The following is a 21,762-nucleotide window of genomic DNA, read 5'->3' as shown; positions in this document are numbered from 1 at the left end:
GTATATTATTTTAGAGCTGTTTATTTGAAGATCAAACCATTTTAGAAAAAAAATACAGTACGGGAAAAATACAGATATTTGTAAAAATAACTTCAACAAAGTTATGAAAAAAACAAAATTAAATACCCTTTTCAGGAAACCTAATGATGAAATAAATGGAAATATTCAGACAATGTACAACAGAAGGGCATAATTTTGCAGGAAAAAGAGAGATGAAGTCATATTCAAGCATACTAACTCTACTCTAAAAAGACTTAAATACTTAAAACTGCAAACATCATACTTGAAAAGAACAGGTGGAGAAACAGCATTTCACTTGATCTTCGTTGGAACCACAAGACATACTGTCTATCACATTTGTATCTCTACACCTGTATGTAAAAAATATCACTACTTATAACTGAGTTAATCAGGTTCTCTAATGAAGAAACAAACAAGTATGAGTCCAGTTTAATAATACTGCACCAAGAGATTTTACTTCGTCATCAGGAGGCTGACATGTATTCTGGGCTCTGCGTGTGTGTGCGTGCGTGTGTGCGTGTGTGTGTGTGTGTGTGTGTGTGTGTGTGTGTATGTGTGTGTATTTATGTGTTTTTATGCATGATGCACTCTTTGGCTCACTTTTTACAGGATTCCAGTTTTAGATGAAAGATCTTGTACTTTATTTCTTGTACTGACCCATGTATCCTCTCAGGAAATCTTCAAATCGAGGAACAGGGTATTCTGGGGCTACATAGCCAGCGTAGGGGTCACCGTGACCACTCTCTTGTTGGACAGGCTCGTCTCTGTATTCTTCTGTGGGCTTCTCCTCTGATGCTGGCTCAGCTCTTCTCAGACGGCAGTTGTAGTCAACTTCGGGGTCACAGTCGGGATGGGGTTCGATGATCCCGTCCCTGACTGTTTTAGCTGGCCCTGCTCCAGCGGATGCCTGAGGGGCAAACTTGCCACAGCTGGGATCATAGGGATGACAGTCTGGTTTGGTGCTGGCAGCGCTAGCCTTGAGGTCTTGGGACTCCACTGGTTTGCACCCTTCATCATAGAACAGATAGCAGTCATATCCCTCCTTTGTCTTACCCCTAACGCCTAACTGGTAGCGGGACTGGAACTGGGGGAGGAGTGGTGGAGGCTTCTTAAGGGCCGCAGCAGCTCCCATAAGGCAGTAAGGATCGTGGAGTGGATCACAAGCAAGGTTTGGAGTTGCAGGTTGGTCCTTTTGGACAAACTCCAAAACAGGCTTGGTGAGTCCTGCCAGCTTGGTTGCTGTGAGTGGGTTGCAGCCTTCATCAAAAAGCGGATTGCAACTCTGAAGTTTGGGGGCCTCCTCTCCACTTTCAGCTGTCTGGGCAGCAGGGCCAAATATGCTGGAGACGCAGAGAGGGTCGTTCACAGGGTCACAGGAAGGATATAAATGATACAAACCTGAAGGACCTTTGGCCACCAGCCTTGGTTGGCAATAAGGATCTTTGGTTGGATCACAGCTAAGATGAGCGTATGAAGGCAAAGGGCCAAGAGCAGGCCTGTAGCCATAGGCAGCACGAAGGTGGTACTGCAGACACTCTACATCAGAGGGGTTGCATATGCGGAGAAGTTCTGCCTTTTGCTCAGCTGACAGGAAGGACTCCAGGACTGGGGCATAGTAATGGTAGCCATGTGGGGTCCTCAGGGGCATTGGGAGCAGGGGGGTGAAAATGGGGGCAGGGACTTTAGCTGGGGCTGGTAGAGGAGGTGCTGGGGATGGCTCCTCAGCAGCAGCCTTTGGGGTAATGGCATAGAGGCAGTAGGGATCAAGGTATGGGTTACACACCTTCAAAACTGCATCCCTAAGAGGCACTGGCATGACGATCTTTGCTTTGGGCTTGCTGGTGGATTCTGAAATGCAGTCTGGGTCATCAGAGTCAGCACAAGCCTTGTAGATCTCACTCAGGTGAGTGAGGTAATGGTTGAAAGTTGGCCCTTCCTCAGTTCTGTGTTTGTTCTGCAAGTAAGCACGGTAAATGCGGTCCATTGCCTCAACCTAGGGATATTGCAGACAAGAAATAGAGTCTTAATGACAATTACTAGATATTGTTGCCAACTGTGTTAAAAAAGAATTGAGACTACTTACACCCTCCTGGTTGTGGGTGTCCAAGAAGTATTTGTAATAGGCCCAGAAATCAGGAATACGTCTGTAATATGCAATGTTCCTCCTGTTTCGGATCTTTGGTGCCTCAACCTCTGTCTTTTCCTCAGTAACAGTCTCAGCAACTGAAAAGAAACAGAAAGACAGCAAAGCAATAATCAAGCCACTCTGAAGAGTCATTCTACTGACAGAAAGACCTCTCTCAAGTTAAATAATTGATATCATCACCAGCTCTGGCAGTCATTCTTACATGCTGATATCCTGTACCTATAAGTAATTCTGACCTGTGTGTCAGCACATTTTAGGTACATTTGATCAAGGTTGTCTCAATATAGAATTTAGATAAATGTAGAATTTAGACGGCATGGTACAATTCCAAAGTTCACAAATACACAAGGCCTCCTCACCATCCTCTTTCTCTGGTTGCATTATTGGACCAGCCCTCAGCAGGTCTGCAAGAGACATTAAAAGAAAAGTAAGAACACAAATTGTCAAGAACCAGATGTTACACCACACAAATGAGGGAAAATGCTGACCCGCTAATAAGCTGTTTGGTGAGCGCGGCGGGCGCTTTCCCTGTTGGGAGAGAGGAGGGCAACATGCAAAGCATCCTGCAGATTAATCTTCACTAGCCATACTTTACAGTGTTTTCAGCAAAGAGAGGGGGAGGGGGGGGGGACAGGAGCTACCGGGGCCCCCTGGAAATACAGCCGTTAAACTACAAAGAGTATAGGCAAAGTGCCCAAAGGCTGTTCCAATTATCAAAGCGCTGTAAAATAAAATGGAGGGGGGAAAACGTCCTGTACATGTAACATTATGTATGCCATACGTCGGCACCACCAGTCGGTTGCCTTAGATGTTAATGGTTTTAGGAAAAAGGTGAAGTCAGCTGATTAGCAGAAGACCTCTGGTGCCTCTCACTGCATGAAAAAAGTGCCAAATCAGTAACTCACTTGTATGACTTCTTGTTGCGAGTTTTGGACAATCAGCCCTCTAGTGATATTGCATTCAAGGTACCACATGTGGTTAGTCATACTTATCTTTTACACATACTTATGGTCGCATGTAGATTTGGCTTTTTATCTTGAAAGCTTGTAACATGATTTGATTATTTGCCTGTATTAACAGATTGATTCAAATTGTCTTCAAAACTTGATCCAAGCCATATATCGTGGGAAGGGTTCCTATAATACGCATAATTCCTTTGCAGCTTCAATGTAAAGTGATACATACCTGGCAATAAAATGGTTGCAAGAAGAACTCCAGTGAACAAATAAGAAAACGAAAGTGTTTTATTTCTTGCCATCTTTCTGCACCTAGGGAGAAAACCATTAAAGATTTATGTTGAGTGACCACAGCAGTGATCCGGCATACTGTTATTAAGGGTTGATATCACTCGCAACCAAGGCATGTTGCTCTCCTTTCAGCACCTTTAACATATTCTGATCTGAGATGGGAGCAAAGAGGAGTATGTTGTGAGTCTGTTCCATCATATTGGCATGAGTATACTGTCTGGCACTATTTCTGTTTCTTAGTTTGTGCTGAGGATCACCTAATACATAGATTTGTCTTATGTTATCAACTGGAAAATGTCAGTGATGGAGGTCTGTCAGTCCCAGTGTTTTTTGCTTGTTTCTTTGTTTGCTTTTCAGTGGGTCCCTGAAGTTCAAAAAAGACTACCTAATATTTATGCCTCACACAGCTGACAGCAATTTCAAGAATGTTATGTGCGGAAACACCTTTGCTTACTTCAACAACAGACTTGAGTATGATCCAGTATACAATATATTAATTACAATAATCTTTATAATCTTTATTTAGTCCTCGGTAGGCAACATATTCATAATTGTACATGACATGTGTATTTAACGTTCTCTGAGTAAAAACAAGTAAGTTGGCAAGTTGCGAACATTCATGAGTTTCATGGTCTTAAAAGATTCAGTGCTAATCATTACATTTACATTATATTAACGATATATAAGCATCCACATGTCAACTCACATGTCAACTCAAACATCTCTTAGGCTGTGAATATAAGATGCTAAGGATACGTACTTTTAATTTAAGTCAGCTTTACATTTAGTGAACTCTGTATGGTCTTTTTCAGAAGGCACCAGAGTTATAATATGCTGAGGACTTACCTGTCCTTGCAGTGATGCTCTGAGCCCCCTGAGCAACTGAAGAAGCCACTGGCCCTGGGAACTGTGTTCTGAGGGGGGTGTAGTCAACTGTGCAGTAAAGACCCAACCTCTCTGCTCCCCCGAGATCCCTGTGTAGTGCAACTGTGAATGGCTACATTTTTAAGGAGCCCCATGATCATTAAAAACCAAAAAACATGTCATGTGGCAGGGGCTTGCTGCTTTCCTTCCTGTGATTGGCTGCATCGCCACTGACTGGCTGACCAATGAGAATCCTATAATTAGGAAACCAAACAGCAAGACTCTACATGGCAAGCACAAAAATGGCCAGAGGGATGCTCAAATAATCCCCAAACCGCCTGTGTAAAGATTTGATTAACGTTGTGTCATTCATGCATGCCACATTTACCACTGACCCACTATTCAGTGTTGAGAATTAGGGCACCTGTTTAACTGAGAGGTTATAGCAATTGATTCATGGACATTACACATCAAGTGATTAGTCAAGGCAGCTCAATGTACTAGGATTACTGTCACTGAGTCCTGTTATTTTCAAGCGGATCATGGTTCTCAGCCTATGTCACTTTTATGACATTCTGCCACCTTACCTGTTCAGGTGAAAAATTAGATTTGTATGTCCTCTTTAACCCCCCTTTTTGAAAGGAGCACTCTTCTAAATAAACCAGAGACACACTTAAGGTTGTCCTTTAGTCAAGAGAAGCTTAAAGTATTTTTCAATCTATTATCAGTGTTATCATCAGCTTGTTTAGTTGCACCATATTTTGAGCTAGAAGGACTGAGGCGGCTTACAGCAACCACTTCAAACACTATCACACCATCTATGCATTTCAAACACCAATAAATGCTTAATCAAAATTATGAACTGGTTTTCCATTCTTTGGTCATTCTTTTTTTTTTTTCATTTATTCACCATCCTCAAATACAGAGTGTATGATGAAAAGAAATATGTTTTCGTAAAGTTAATAGAAACAGATCAGTCTTGTGCAGTCGAAAACAACAACAAAAAAATGTTACTTAGCAAGGAGCTTCATGTCAGCAGTCTTATAAGAGATTTTGTAAAACCTAAAGAATCACAGAATCAGCTGAAAACTACAAATCAAAATCCATGTAAAAAAAAAAAAAAAAACTGCTAGTGGGAGGCTGGGGGTAGCAGTTCACATTAGAGGATCAGGGAAAGGTTAACAATTGGGGGGGGGGGGGGGGGGGGGGAATTTCACTTCATTTTTGTGGTTGAGTCTTTATAGAACTGAAATATAGCTTGTAATATATCAAGCCAGTCAATATGTCTTCCCTAATTTTAAACCTGGGGACTTCTAAACTCAAGCTGCTGTTGAATGAAAAGACTTTTTTTTGTTTCTCTCTGGTGCACTGATGGTGTGGGGGGGAAGAAAGCCTCGTGACTGTTGTTCTGAACTGAGGGTATACACAGATGAGGTTAAACTGTATACATGTCCAGTATTTTCATTAGATTAGGAGTATTAATGCCTTTAGGTTTTCTGAGGTCCATTAATCATCTACCATCAGCTGCACATTTAGAGTCAACTGGATCAGCCTCTTTACAATCACATATATAATTATGCTACAGCTTGCTGCAAACAGGTGTTGCTCTAAGCTCACAAACCTACAATCCAGACTGGAAACAGTGCAAGACACAAACATGATACAGACTCATAATTTGAACATACCACAAAAAGTGGAATGTTTGGGATTTTCAGAATTTTGCAACATCTGGAGCCGAAGGAGGTTTTTTTTTCTTCTGTTGTTCGAGGATTACTTACAGCCTCCAGCTCGTAGACTTCTCAGTCCATGAAAATAGCATGTCATTTTTGTCTGCCCTTCCTGAGTCAGATGACAGATAAGTACCTCTGAATCTGTAACACAAAAAGTCTATCTTTCGTTCATTTTTCTGTTTATCTACAAGCATTGTTTGTTTTGGTCAAAGAACACCGCATATAAAGTTCCCAAAATACTTTTTTTTTTTTAAATCTAAAGAAAATCCCCCATATCTCACACCTTTACAAGCTATGCATTTTTGCGTAAAGTACCCTTCATGAATACAAGGTCAGGAAGGTCTTTGGTGATAAAACTTGGATATGTTCTTACTGCATTGCTCCCTGCCTGTCTGAGCCCCTCCTGGATGTCTGTGGAGCATTTGCAAGGTTGGAGGTAGGCTGGCAGTCTCTGTGCTAACATGCCTACATGGTATCACGGTCCCCCCTCCCCTCTTTCTTAAGTGGCAACTATTGCAAAAAGAAGCATTACGTCTCCACAAAACCACGACAGAGCACTGCAAGATGGGAACAAAAAAGTAGACATTTTCGTGAAATAACTATGCTACAATATTTGCTCACAAACTACAACTGGTATGGTACGTAAACAACAGTAAACTGAAAATGAAAGACCTCACCAAACACCAACATGAAAACATCGTAATCTTCCTGTAGGGCGAACTAGTAGAACGTATACACGGTTGCTGTAGCTTATCAGTGCGACAACAGCGTTGTAACAGGATCTGTAGATGAAAAAAAAAAATCACACATACACAATACATGAAATGACTCCGTGAATGGATGTTCTGCAGCAGGGTCACAAGGTGTAACCTCTGGTGTGTCTCGCATTTAAACTATTATATCTTTTACAGTAATAAACTGAGAAGATGCTTATAATAATGCATTGAATCTGTGTGGCATATGGTGTACTGTTATCTCCGTTTGATGTGATTTCAGCCTGGGGACAGGTATCACACTACATTATAAAACTCACTTCATAAAGAAATGGAATGGTTTGGGGCTAGTAAAGCCATGTCCTGCTGTGCCACAGCCCAGAGAGCTCAGGGGCCCACCAGAGACTGGAGGCCTGCTGGAAGGGACTAACTAATGGATTCAGTCTGTGCTACAAATCTCCAAATAAGCTCTTGCACATTAAGACAGAGGTCAGTCATGAAACATTGATATCATTACAGACAACATCCAAATTACAACTGGGATGCTGAAGGCCTATATTATAGTTATTTCTACAAGCATTTCTAGCTATTTTTTGTGTATCCTTAGCTTTTGTGAAGCTTCAATGATTTCAACATTATTAAAATGGTGCTTGCATACATATCATACCTAAGGAATACTGAAAATGTGTATTTTTTTTTTTTTACGATAATGCACCGCATAAACACATTTTTTAAATAATGAAAAATTATGTAGCACAAGGTTCAAACAATGTGAACGTGAAAAAGAGCTGAAAACGCATATGTAAATTCTGTACTACTAATGTTGTTTGTCAGCTGTTTTTTTTTTTTAAACAGAATAGAACATTGTTACTGTGTCTAACATATGTGAACATTTTTTCTGCATTTCACATATGTGGAGCAATACGAGGACTAATGTGGTTTCATGGGGAGAGGGAGTTATAGCAATGAATGGAGCGTAACACTGAGGAAGGCTGCCTCACCAACACACACACATACACACACACACACATACACACACACACACACACACACACACGCACACACACACACACACACACACACACGAACCTAGCTCCATCAAAAGGGCTGTGCTTCCCCCTGGCTGTCAGATCATGAACACAAAGGAAAACAGGGGAAAATTTGAACTGAATAGACCATGAATCGCGGTACACAATACTGTATTATATCATGAATTACTGTAGTTGATGTAATAGAATGACAGTTTATAAAATGAAAACATTAAAGAATTATCAAACGCAGATACATCGCCATACACAAATGTCTATATAATACTTATTCATGTTGTAAACTAAATATTCAGCAGAGGTACACGTTTTTCTATCACTCCGTTCTCAGAGAACAAATTATTATTACTATTATTATTGTTGCTGCTGTTGTTTCAGACGAGCTCTAATCTTGATGATGTTTTTATAGAAACTACATACAGATGATGAAACAATTCACCTCACGCTCTCTTCCTAATTTAGAGGCTTTACATCATAAATATCAATCTAGCAACTCTAGAAAGAAATGACTTTGACCATTTAGCCATTTAGGCAATCTTCTACCTGTGGTTTTCTTCGAAGAGTATTTTAAATGAAATTATCATTACACACTGAGGCTTGGACCTGATTACGAACAGAAAACACAAAAGGGCTGAGTTTGAATCTTGATATTTTAATCACATTACTGAGATTATTCACATACAACTATACAGTAGCTTTGCTTATGCTCTTCCGTTCAAACAATTCTCACAGGCATAAAAGGCAATAAGATGCACGTTTTGGCAATCTAATAGGAGAAAAAAAAAAAAAATACATTCAAATTTTGGAGTGAAATTTTGTAAATCTCATCACCTGATGTGTCAGTCAGGGTCATATGTGTTTTGAGACATTAATAACTGTACAACGTGATTATCGACTTCAAACTGGTTGTGACAGTGGGTCACATCTATTGACATGGATGTCACTGAAGTAATATGGCTAGATTCCAGAAGTCAGAATATTAAGCTATTATGTTGTCATAGGAAGTTTATGTTCTAGAATCATTTCATAATACAATTCATAATACATCAGTTTGTGAGACACACTTATTTGAGATAAACATGAACTACTTCACTCTATTATAACAGTCTTGGTTAAACATGAAGGAGCCTCTGTGCTATAATCATTCTTAGAGGCCAATATGAACGTGTAAAAACGACAAAAACATTGGGTTTTGTCTCTGCTTTCATTCAAAGTGCTCTCTCTCTCTCTCTCTCTAAAAAAATGCCAGATTCCAGTGATTGATTTTTCTCGTGGTAGTGTTTTTTTACTTGAATGACTTCAGGAAGTAGGTTCACTTTCAGAAATATTCCTATAACAAAGATCACATCGATCAAATCAGCCTTGTCTTCACCTTCAGTAAATCAGAATAACCAGGATGCCTTGTGTCACCTTTGAACTGAAAAAGCTCTAATGTTCAGTAGTGTACATTATTTTCTTAAAAAAAAAAAAAAAAGGGTTTATTACAACTGAATGAAGTCCACTCTGAAAACCTGACACTGAATAAGCGCCTATGTGCACTCCCTCCAGTTGAATAATTCAAAAAGAAAGAACAAAATAATAAGGTGCAAACACAGATAAAAATACCTAAAATAGGACTATCCATGCAAGTTAAAACATTGTGAGACCTGCCGCTTTTCATAAAAAGCTTAATGAAAAAAAAAATACAAAATTAGAAAACATAACAAATGAAATAAAACATGTACACTTTTTGGTTGTACATAGCTGAATTCCAGTTAAATACTAATTTGACTGGTTCTCTGTATTTGAGAATAAGAATGGTTACTAACGGTTCTCTTAGGAGCATTGATTGTCATTTCACTATAGGTCTTGTTTCTGTGACCAGTTAGCTACGTGAACATGAGTGATTGAGACGGTGTTGCGGCTTTAAGAACAAGATTGTTTAGTTTTGGCAACAAATCAGAGAGGATGTTGAACATCCTGCAGCCCTTTTGACTTCTAAACATGTGACATTTCTCTGGTCCACACTCCTCTACCAATAAACAAGGGGGTGAAATTTAGCAAGCTGATGGTGTACATGTATCCCGATCATGGTTTTTCATCCAGCGACAGACCCAGACAAATCCATGACCAAAATCTCTCCTGCTTTCACCCTGTATCACCCTAGATTCGTCTCTCCTTAAAACAATTGCAAGGTTATTGCAAGATCTAATGGAAAAAAAAATGAACAATGGAATACCATCATTACTTCTGGACCTTTCCCCCTGACAAATTACTCATCCTGCCCTCTCCCGCCTCCACCCTCTTCTACCAGAGGATCAAAGGACCCCCCCCCCCCCCCCAGCAGCTGCCTCAGATCAGTGGCGCCCAAGTAGCTTGGACAGGAAGCCGGTGGGTTTGCTGGTTTTGGGCTGGTCTTCACGTTTGGCCTTGTCTAATCCCAGTTCCCCTTCCAGTTGCTCTAGCTCAGACTGGTCCAGAAGTTCAAAGTCCTCTGCTTCGCTGTCTGACTCTTCAGCCAAGGCTTGGGCCAGTACCGGAGGGGCCGAGGGGACGCCCAACGCTGCTCCCAGTCGCTCCTGGACGGCCGTTGTGACAGCGGCGGTGAGCACCTCCCCCGCGATCTTCTGAACCAGCTCCAGCGCTTGGGTTGTGGGCTCCGCCTCTGCTCGGTTGAACTGTACCCTGCTGGTCTGGAGAAGAGGTGGGGGCATACCAAGGCTTAGATCTTCATCATCATCCCCATTTGTTCCCAAGCCATTGTCAAGGGAAGGGAACTCTGGGAGGCCACCAGCAAACACCTCCTCGTCACTCCGACGATCTGAGTCTGTTCATTTGCGGAGGGGAAAAAAAAAAAAAAGAGAGGGACAAACTGTAGTCTAACAATAGTCTTTTTGTAACTGCAGACAATATTCTAACAATAGTCTTTTTGTCACTACTGACAATAGTCTAACAATAGTCTTCACAGACCAGTTTAGATGTAGTCGCAACAGCTCTGCTGGGTTTTTCTAAAGGTCATCCTTGTCATTTTTAAAATTGGTTACGTTTGCATTCAATCTATGCTTTCTTTTAATTAAGATTTAATTGAGACCCGCATTCTAAAACATGCCGTCACAATTGGCATTTGTCTTTTCCAGTTCAGTCAGTTTAGGAAATAAAGTAAAATTCACACATTTTTATCATTTCATGAGTGGTCAGAAGAGGAAATGAACAGACCCTCAGTTGGTCCATCCAGGTTTGATGGAATGCAAATACTACAGTGACAGACAAGTGACAGTGACTGAGTGATGAGTTAATAAGTAAATGATAAGTTTTGTGTATCAGACAATATTCTTGAAATGACACCACAAAACATTACTAACCCTCTGAGTTTTCTGTTTGAGGTGTGTGTCCTTCAGAGAGGTTAAAAGTACCATTGTCGGTCCATGTGACTTCAGAGGCCTCTGTATCTGATATGGAGAGTTCTTTACATACAGTGGAATCCAGCTGTAAGAGAGTCTCAGTGTTACTGCACTGTGAGACAGACATTGGACCCCTCTCTCTGGAGAAGCCTGCTAGTAGATAGCGGTGTGCCAAAAGACAAGCAGTGAGGTGCAGACCAACTAACCTTTGGAAAAAGAGATGACAGGTCAGCTTCAATACTCTCTCTCTCTGCTTGTGTCTCCAGCATTCTTTTCTCTGAATAAAAATAGAGGAGCATTCAGATGAGCGAGTGTATATATGTGTATACACACGTGTGTGTTTGTGTGTGTGTGTGTGTGTGTGTGTGTGTGTGTGTGTGTGTGTGTGGAGAAATAGTTACCATACCATGGTTCTCCTTGATTCTTTGAAAGAATTCTCCGATTCCAAAGTCCAGTTTCTGCAGAACTGGTTCCAACCATAACCCAAACTCATGTGATGACACCACAGGCCATAAGAAGATTCCTAGCACTGTCGGGGGTAAACAGATGGACAACCCATTATCGTACATGTCATGTCTACCAGTGTGTATCTGAGGCTGCTGACTGAGAGAAACTTGAGAAACTAAAGATCCGGTGAGAATGTCGTCATGGTTACATTACTAGGAATCCACAGTCACATGGCAAACGCTCTGCTAGACGCAAACACTTGACTCGTGTGTTTTGGTATGAAAACTTGTACGACCAGAACTGGATTGGAAAGTATCAGTGTAATCGTATTCCGTAGTGTTAATTAAATGAAGCTAAACTGAAAGGGGTTCTGTTTGTTATGCACTAGTACTTACCTAAAATGTATGAAATGACTACTCCTGGAATGTAACGGCCAAGTATGGCCAGGAAAGAGCACAAACTGCATACCAGCAGACAGAACTACAACAAGAGTAAAAGAGAATCCTACTGTACAACTCAACTACAAACACTAGTTGGAATCACTGTGAGCTAACATACTGTCAGTCATTATTTATTGGCAGTGTTGTTTATCTATACCTTGCCTGGATTCTGCTGTTTGAAAGAAGAGGTCTCCTCAAGGAAGAGTTTGAAGCTCATCCAGGAGTCTGTGATGTGAGATCCAGCTCCAGATTCGCCCTCGCGCCTGGAGTCAATAATCTCCCAGCTAGGGTGAGATTAAAAGTAATTAGCAAGAACAAATAATCTCAAAAATTGGGTCATTTCATGTCAGAAATGAGACAAAAATCCCTATGTTGCCCAAGGACTAACAAAGTGCATTATAATGCAAGTGTTACAACAGAATACACAGATAAAGTAATCAAACTCCCTTTGGAAAAAAAAAAAAAAAAAAACAGCAACACTGTAGTATGTCTCCAAGAGTCCACATGTCTCATGTATCAGTAAGACTGCTGATCAAGGACCAGCTCTCCATGGTATATGTAATGGTTTTTAATCAGGATTACGATAGACAGAAACTGTTCCTGGATCAGGACCCTTATTTCAAGACACTTGATACATCTAAACTCAGACCTGTACATGTAAACTTTGCAGGTTCATAAATTAACATGACTTGTACATCTGCCGTGACATTTTCTTGACCTTCTACGTGACACGAGGAGGTCGTCCCTGAACTCAGTGTGTCCTACTACACTTTCCCACAAAACAGTCATAAAACTTTGAGGCACCACCCTGTACAACTTATCAGGAAGTCAAAGAGCTACCGCAGCATGGATTACAGAGGTCTCTTCTGGAGAAATAGTCATAAAGAGAGGGTTAACACTGTAATATGACATTGGCAGGCCCACTCGAGAAATGTCAGTCAAAGACCACTGCCTGCTCTGGGGCTGCATATCACCACTGGCGCTGTGCATACAGCACACAAAACTGTACGTCGCAATTACTGACCAAAGTAACTACCCTACTACTCTCTTATGAGGATACAGTTGGCTATGGACATATATATATATATGTGTATATATATATATATATATATATATATATATATATGTTACTCTTACCTGTTCCAGCCACTGTCTGTTCAACATACAGACAGAGGAAACTCATGGGGATACACTGATATTTATGCCAAACTGAGATTATAAAGCGGCAGTGTGAACAGCTGGTCTCTGGGGAATGAGGTCAGGGTGATAAATATATTGTGTGCTAGGGATAAAAAACAAAAAAACAAAAAACGCTCTCTGTAAAGTCGCAAAGTAGTTTGGACGGTGTAAATTTGCAAGGCCACAGGTTATCCCTCACACCCCATTCCTCTCTTTCTTTCTCTCTGTCTGTCTCTCTCTCTCTTTATCTTTGTCCCACACACACACACACACACACACCCACACACACACCCACACACCTTCTGTCTGTCATTCATTGTTCCGATGAGTCACGGCTGGCTGGCAGAGCTGGGACACTAACGTACAATTTTAACTCTGATAGCTATAAATACAAACGCCATATTTAAAGGCCATATTGTGCATCTGAAGTTTGATTCCACTACAGCTGACCTGGATGCTGCTGGTGTGAAATAGTTCTCAATCTCCTTGACATTCCAGTCACAGCACACGTACAAAGAAGATTCTTCACACTTATCACTGCATTGAGCTCTCATGCTAACAGAGGGAAAACAGCTAACGGAGGACACGTCGCTGCAGTTGACCAATCGTCCTCCTGTTATTCCTCTTTTTTTTTTTAAGCTCATACTGTTTGTTGTGGTGTCCAGTTGTTGATAGGAGAGTAAAGACGGTGTCAAAGCTCTAAACACCTACTGTGATGACAGCTGAGATTAAAAGAACCATCTCCGTTCACACATCTCCTCACCTCTAATTCTGCTTTTTTTCCCCAAACTTAACGAGCCACCTGCAATATAAAAGTCCGTTTGACCCTAAATAAGACTTAGCACGAGGTCATGGCATCCCGTCAATGCCTTGATTACCTAAACAGGGACAGAGAGGGCGAGCATATATACGGGATAACCTATAAGAACCTATGAGAATTTCCAGCTAGTCCAATTTCATCTGGCCCCAGCTCAGCTTTCATTGGATTACTCTGAGTTTAGGTGAGGAGAATCTTGTGATTCCTTGGCTAGACAGGAGAATTCATTAATGGGAGAGAATAAGACACACACACACACACACACAGACACACACATAAAAACCACGCCCTTTATCTGATCTTGTGAACTCCAACCACCGACACCTAACAGCTGTCTTATCCACTGTTTCTCTGCCAAACAACAGAAGTCAGAGCAAGTTTCTCAACAATCTCTTAAAACACTATCTCTCTCACACACACGCACACACACACACACACACACACAGACACCATGCTCCTCCCCCTGTGCCTTATGGGAGGTGTTACTAAAAGGTCAAACCCATGTAACCTCTCCCATTCCGAGCCCATGCTTCCTAATTAAGTGATTTCCACGGAAATGGATCACGTGGAAGTGAATGGACCGTGTGACTATGAAGCAACCCAGCTCATATTAGCATGTCACCATTCACCCTGAGTGTTTGTCCCATCCAAGTGCCAGGCAGAAAGAGTATTGCTCTCTCTCGCTGGAGTTTAGGTTTGTCCTACACAATCAGCGGTAGGTAACCAAGGACCGATGGGGTATGATCTTCACATGATCGAGTCAGGCTTGTAAAAGGTGTTAGTGTGTGTCATAACAGCAGAACTTCCATTACAAGAGAGAGAGAGAGAGAGAGAGAGAGAGAGAGCCGTCTGGGGAAACCAGGCCATCTTCTGTTACAATGTCGTGTTAACGTTATTCAACTTGCCATATTCCACATGCCTTATGTATTTCACACACTCATGGCCTATATATAAGTAAGTACCAAGCACGTCCATGTCGTATGCTGCATAACATCGCATCATCACCTGTGCAAAAAACATGACATTAAAGTAAAGAGCAAAAAGAATTAATGATTTAATGTATTTCAGTTGTGACTTCATGTATTGGTAAAAGCTAAATATTTATTAAAGGGTCTTTTTTTGTAATTATGTGTAAAATGTTTTTAGGAGATGACACTGGTTAGATGGTGTAGGGAAGTCCAGTGTGCTTCTGTTAATACCAATAACCACTGACCCTGGAGACCAAACCAGGACAGCTGTTGGTGAGACTCCTATGTTAAGCTTTAAAACAACACAGAAAGCTACCCGTCTGAGACTCTAACGAGCCCAACGACAAGACATAAAAATAGCCTAAAACAAACAGTCCAACAATGCAGAGAATGGCTGTGAAAGTACCAGAGCTTCTATCTCTATCTGCCGTCCATCTTTGAGACATGTGGGGAAAACTGTTTACACATCGAGTTGTCCCAGAGACAACACACCAATCCAGTCTAATCGGTCTGAAGACGTGACACCACCTCCGAGCAGCAAATGAGTACAGCGCAGAGTGTCCATTGCTTTAAAACCCCTGAGCACGTACTAACCCCAATAAAGCCCTTATCACAGTCAACAAAGAGCTCAGACTGCATGGAACACATGGAACATTCCAGAACCAGGCTGTCACACAGAAAACGTGGTCCTGCGAGTGTCACAATGAGACCGAAAATGTCTCCGTGTATGTAAAGATGTCCATAGAAAAGAGAGTAAGAATATTTAGGACAACCAAAAATGAGTGAGCATCGGGTCCGAATCAAGCCGTGTTTCAAGACTGATTTAGACTGGTTAGGAGATCAGGCTTCTAACTAATGAAGGAGTGTAAAACATCACGTTCGTTTCTAACTTAATAATTTTACCTTGACTTTGAAGAAACCCCTTGGTTTGAAAGACAATTTTTTTACTCCGATAAATTCACAGGCCTCTACGAGAACAACCCATTTCTCTGTCCTAACCATCCACTCCATGTACACAGGCTACTTCTTTACACGTAGCTGATTCATTTTTTTTGCCACACGAAGGGGAGCCCGTTACCTCAACCCCGTTCCGTGGTCTTCGCCCGTCATCTCAAAGGCAGTTGGTTTTAACATGGATCCGTAAAGAATGTCGACTGGCGGGGTCAGTTTGACAGCGATAGGCTGCAGGGTTTTCAGGCACACTCAGAGGCTATGTCAAGTCTCCACTCTGCTCTTGCTCTAGGTTCACGCAGCACATGAAGTGACACCAGCTAGTGTTTATGTTGAATGAGTTCTGAGCTTCACTATTTCAACTGGTCCGGTCTAAAAATACCGGAGTCACACAGCATACCACGGGCAGGCATCAGACAGACGGGGCAGCGCCCCCCTCCAACCCACCCCCCTGTCACTAAGAGGCAGTCTAGGATACTGTGGTTGGGGGTCAGGGTGCAAATTGCTTCACACCCCCACTTTCAGAGAATGAAATTCATTCCCAACAAAAACATTTGGGGTGCTTAGGGTATTTTGGATAGTATGAAAACGTTCTTACATGTATGGATTTTATCTGTAGACAGAGTGACGTAGGCCAGGAAGAGAGGAAAAACACTTGAATGTCAAGAATTCATTTGCAGCATTAACCACCGCAGTGACTATATACGATTACCCAAGACATCAATGCGTTATTTAAAACTGGATCAACACAATATGTTACACATTCACAAGAGCACTATTTATTATTTTTAATCAAAGTGATGTAATCAGATCACTTGACTGTGTTGAAACATGTACAAGAAGTTGGTTTGTTTGTGTTCTAGCAGTTTTACCAAGATTTCCCGGTAAGCCTTGATCCAATAGCAGGTGACCTTTCGAGGCACACCCCCTAATAGTTCAGTTTCTCTGCATCTTATTGGTTCTTCTCATGAGGTACTTAAGACACCCTCTCCAATCACTGCAGAGAGTAGATGGAGATTGGGTTCTCTAAGCATTTCCTGGAGCATGGAAATGGCTGTGTCATGCTATCTATTACACACACAGACACAGACACACACACACACACACACACACACACATACAGGCACCATCCAGAATATACTTGACATCAAGTTTCAAAACACTCTAGAGAACACCAGAGCCTTCAAGACAAACAACACATGCTGGCACATGATTCTCTGAAAGCAAGTCTGATCAATAACATACAATTTGCCAATAACTCCAACCACACAAATTTCACTGAATTCCAGGTTGAGTGTCAGATGACACTAAGAGTCACTATGTTCACTATCATCTAACACTGTAGCACACAAATCAACACATCCTTCTTCATAACTGACAGCACTGTACAAAGCAAATAACAGAAAGCAAATTCTACACTGTAAACTCTATATTCTTTATGGGGTTAATTTGTACTAAACATATATTTACATATACTATACATTTTTTTGGATGTTTGACTTTAATAAATTAATTATTTGATTAAGTACTTATACTCAAGCTCTACTCATTGAAAATATTGTAATTTTGTCTTTCCAACGTATTATGTAACAAAAAGGAAAACTTTTTTCACAGTCTAAGAAATGTTGCTGAGTCAAACGTATGATATTTTTCCAAAGGGATCTTAGGTAAAATCTAAATGAATGGCAAAAACTTAACTACCTCATGCCTAGTAATATAATTACATGTCCACCTGTGACTGTTGAGGAGCTTTCATTTGAAACCTCTGACAGTATTTGATGCGTTTTTACAGTGGTCTTCTCCATGTCACTCACTCATAACATGAAACTGTGGAGAACTGTTGCGCTATAGATATTTTTACCCATCTTGGTCAGTGACTTCTGTAATGCTTTCAAAACTCACCAAAATATCTATAGCCCAATGACTCACATTAAAATCTCTCTTTACCACTCTGCTCAGTTTGAAGCGAAACCCTTGTCTAGGCACGGACCAGGTACACTGATTTCACTCTGTTCCAATGAGTATTTCATTATCCTGCGTCCTCTCGCAAATCTGTATCGTTTTACAATTTTGTTTCTAGATCCAGAAAAACTTCTCTGTACTCTTGCTTCAATCTCTTACATGACTAGACAACAAACTTCATATTGTAAGACTTAAGAAAATGTAGGCAACGCATGTATAATCTGAATGAATGCTTTGCTTTAATGTATTCTTCTGCCTTCAGGCAGAGTTCTGGGGATCAGTTTAAGCTGCTCATTGAATGTAAATGAGTTCAGAGTCTGAGTTAGAGAGTTAATAGCGAGTGGGTGGATTTCATGGCTCTAGTCTGTGTGGAGAGGCAGACGTGCCCATGCTGGTGGGAGGGGGGGGTCACCGGTAAGGTGAGGGATGGAGCGGTGAGTGTGTGTGTGTATGTGTGTGTGAGTGTGTGTGTGTGTGTGTGGTTGAGGGGATGGGGGTGGGTGGGGGGCTGAAGGGGCGAGGACAACTGTTGGAATATGACCCACATCAACAGAGGCCAGCAGAAGTGAACCAGCTGAAGCAATCCGGCAGCTGCTCCTTCTGTGCCCGCGTGTTTAACGAGGCTTGCTCCACATAAACACCACACAGGGGATTATAGGACTGGCATCTAACCCACCAGAGTACAATGGTAGCATTGGGTTTGTTTTCCTCATCACAAACATAAACAATGACAGAGCAAAGTGTGGTCACAGCGCAACGCCAGGCGATAAGACCAAAATAATGAACGAAATGCCAAGAACAAGTCGCAATAGATTAATTAAACTTCACCATAATCAAATACTTACGTAACTCAATTTGAGTGTTTGCATGAAGAATGAAATGAAGAAAATGTTCTGTCCTTGAAAATTTTTCATTTACCAGCATTAGACCTGGCCCAGATAAACATCTGCATCAATACGAGATTAGATGTAAAAGCTTGTGCGGGTCTCATGTCATCAGCTCACATGATTGGCTTTATGGATTGCTGCATGTCATCAATAAGTTCCAACGTGCAAAGGGAGGATGCAGCACCATCTAGTGGTCAGAGGACTTAATGGTTGTAATCCAAGTTTATTTGAATACGCAGCCTTGTTGTAATAAAACGAAAGTGCAAATGAATCTGGCTGTTCATCTGCACAAAACAAGGAATGAAATGAGGAAAAAAAAAAAGACAGACACAGAGACACACACACACACACATACACACACTCACATACTCATCCTTGTAGATCATTATGTGTTGCAGGTGCAACATTCATTAATATGTGAGGTCAGAACTTACCTTCCAGTCATACTACGCCATAAATTGGACCCTGTTGAAAAGACAACCAACATCACTCAACATTCCAAACTTAAATGTGTTACTGTATCAGTAATTCACTTGCAGAGAAACAACATTGTCTATATTATTATACACGGCCAGAAACACACGCAGAGTTCCAGCTTTTATATCCTTTGTCCAAGTGGCTAACAGATAACATGATATGTGTGTGGTGTGTCTGATGCATAATGACAAGGCACAGTAGTAAGGTTCAAATCAAAACACGTTGGAGCCGCGCTCAGTCTTCCGAGCCGCAGGTTTCTGGCCACAGGAAGAAACAACACAGGTGTATGTTTAAGAGCATAGCTGATAGCTTTCCTAAACAAGCAGAGGCTGCAGACATAAGAGTGGATAATTCTCAAAAGTTACTGGCACAGAAGACCTCAGAGTTTTTGCATGAGCTACATTAACTCTTGAGAGAAAAGAAAAAAAAAAAAGAAAACATGAGAAACTTAAATGAGGAGCTGATTTAAACATCATTTTGTGAACAAATATGGCCACACAGATGCTCACCTCGTGATCTGGAGAGGACCACATCTCTCACTAACTGAACCACTACCAGGAAGGCCAAGCCCAGAGAGAGAAGGGAGTACACTCTATAACGACTCAGAGTTACAAACCTGTGTGGGAGGGAAAAAAAAAAAAAAAGATATCTTTCCATTTGTGATCAAGACAGCAGATTACAGTTTATGTCATAAACATTCATACAAACTCTATCACAGTCTCTGTTTTCAAATACTTTCTGATATGACCACATATGTCAACTGTCAGCACTTTTCAAGACTGCTTATTAGACAAGGTTGAATTTCTGAAGTTTTAACAAATTGCAGTTGAGAACAAAACGCTTTTCCTCTGCCAGCAAAATTCCATAATCTCAACTGAAATCCAGGACACAGCTTACTTACCAGGAAAAACAAAACCTGGACTAAGCATTTATATAATTCTAGAGGGGAACATTCACTTCACTGTGAGTCCTTCTAATCGGAATATTATGTTTACTCAAGTGATGTTTAGGCCTATTGTTAAAGTTCAGAGTTGCATTAAGCACCTTGAGGGTGACATCATGGTAAACCGTCTATTTTGTCCAAAACACCAATTATAGAGTTATACAAAAGCACATTAGCCTATTTCTCAGATTCAACACACTGTACTTTTCTTCAAGAAATGGATATTAGCATTTGGATTTGAGGAAAAATGAAACGATTGAGATGAACTTGAAAGGACACATTCACAGTTAGATGTTTACCTGTCCATACAAAACCCTGTCTCAGGTTGAGTACTCTGTACTTCTCCACAGCAAATACCGGTGGATATTAGCATTTGGGTAAAAATGAAATTACTGGTCTCAACTTTCAACAACACATAGAAACGTAAGAGCTGAAGCAAAAATCGCATGAGTAATAATCAATCTACTACATGTGGCGTTTCAGCAAAATCAGCACTTGCACGAAATTATTTGCGCAGTTTTATTATAATGAGGTTACACAAAACTGCAATGACGTGTTAAACACAAAAGGAATCACTGTTCATACCTCACTGAAATAACACGTGAGGACAATCAAGGTGCAAAAAACTGCTTCTCATGAACTTCTTACCAGAATATAAAATTGGTGGCAGCGAAGAGCGAGAATGTCAGTAACGGTCTTTTCCAGTTTATCAGGTCTAAAATACGAGACAGGAGCGAACAGCCTGAGGGGTATCGCGCACCCGTAGACTGCTCCTCTTTTTCCGCCATCGCCCCACCTGGGTTCACCGCCCGGGTGGAACTCACTTCTAAGCCGGTATCCTCCGGCCCCGCCTCTGTGGCATCCACGGTGTGATCTCTGTCCTGACTCGCCATAGAAAAGAACGCGAGCAGATCGCAGTCCTTAACTCCCAATGCCAGCTGTTGTTGATTTTGTTGTTGTTCTGTCGTTGACGTCATTCAGTGGCTGCCAGGGTTGCTGTTGGGAACTGTTACGTCATCGTTCTTCGCTGGGAAGGCAGGGCTAGGAAATGGTCTACCTGCTAGTCAGCACACATCATCCCTTACATGTTGAGCGAAGTACAGTGACTGGCTGAATGATCGGGTGTGGAGAAAGTGAATTTTCAACATACCTTGTAAAATGCTGAATGTGTCCAACTCATCTGTGTGATATAATTATCATCATATGATGTAACAATCTACACAACTATTTTGAAAAAGCCGCGCGACATAATTTCCCACACAATTTCATAACGGTCACTCTAGTCGCTCAATACATTCTTAACGATGACGCTAAGGACGGTCCGCTCGTGCACCCCAGAAACTGCATACATTTTTTTCTTAAAGTCAGGATGAGAATCTAACCAATAACAATTCACCACTGGGTGGCACTGATGAGTCGAATTCTTGCGCATTAGGATTACATACAGTAGAATCCTAGAAAGTTACTGCTGTTCTGCATCCTATCCACACTACAAAGTGAAATGGGTGTAACAATTTGATAAAAATAATGAGCATACTGGATAT

General features: G+C 41.2%; 2 protein-coding genes across 2 annotated transcripts; both read right to left on the bottom strand.

The window, feature by feature from the left end:
• Positions 1-661: 661 nt before the first annotated feature.
• and2 (actinodin2) lies at positions 662-3,153 on the bottom strand. The gene is made up of 4 exons (XM_030774586.1): positions 3,073-3,153; positions 2,527-2,695; positions 2,105-2,244; positions 662-2,014 (listed from the first exon to the last, which is right to left on the bottom strand). Exons 1-4 carry the CDS (start codon positions 3,151-3,153, stop codon positions 662-664), a joined length of 1,743 nt encoding a protein of 580 aa, XP_030630446.1.
• A 6,950-nt stretch (positions 3,154-10,103) lies between these two features.
• retreg1 (reticulophagy regulator 1) lies at positions 10,104-21,111 on the bottom strand. Its single transcript, XM_030774585.1, has 9 exons — positions 20,867-21,111; positions 19,785-19,891; positions 19,233-19,263; positions 12,192-12,318; positions 11,990-12,074; positions 11,554-11,676; positions 11,354-11,424; positions 11,109-11,232; positions 10,104-10,573 (listed from the first exon to the last, which is right to left on the bottom strand). The coding sequence occupies exons 1-9, from the start codon at positions 21,109-21,111 to the stop codon at positions 10,104-10,106; spliced, it is 1,383 nt and encodes a 460-aa protein (XP_030630445.1).
• Between the last annotated feature and the right edge of the window lie 651 nt (positions 21,112-21,762).

This window comes from Chanos chanos, chromosome 5 (assembly GCF_902362185.1).
Source record: "Chanos chanos chromosome 5, fChaCha1.1, whole genome shotgun sequence".
NCBI lineage: Eukaryota > Metazoa > Chordata > Actinopteri > Gonorynchiformes > Chanidae > Chanos > Chanos chanos.
The sequence above is the reverse complement of the archived record's forward strand: the minus strand, read 5'-3'. Positions and strand labels throughout refer to the sequence as shown.

Bases quoted from the DNA above. Each gene is read 5' to 3' on its own strand.
- retreg1 (XM_030774585.1), bottom strand. From the start codon at position 21,111: ATGGCGAGTCAGGACAGAGATCACACCGTGGATGCCACAGAGGCGGGG. The intron at 12,319-19,232 runs GTAAGTTCTGAC...ATCTCACCCTAG, and splicing joins TGGCGTAGTATGACTGGAAG to CTGGGAGATTATTGACTCCA. The intron at 11,233-11,353 runs GTTAGTTGGTCT...ACTCTCTTACAG, and splicing joins TGTCATCTCTTTTTCCAAAG to CTGGATTCCACTGTATGTAA.
- and2 (XM_030774586.1), bottom strand. From the start codon at position 3,153: ATGACTAACCACATGTGGTACCTTGAATGCAATATCACTAGAGGGCTG. The intron at 2,245-2,526 runs GTGAGGAGGCCT...GTTTCTTTTCAG, and splicing joins GCAACCAGAGAAAGAGGATG to TTGCTGAGACTGTTACTGAG. The intron at 2,015-2,104 runs GTAAGTAGTCTC...CAATATCCCTAG, and splicing joins ACACCCACAACCAGGAGGGT to GTTGAGGCAATGGACCGCAT.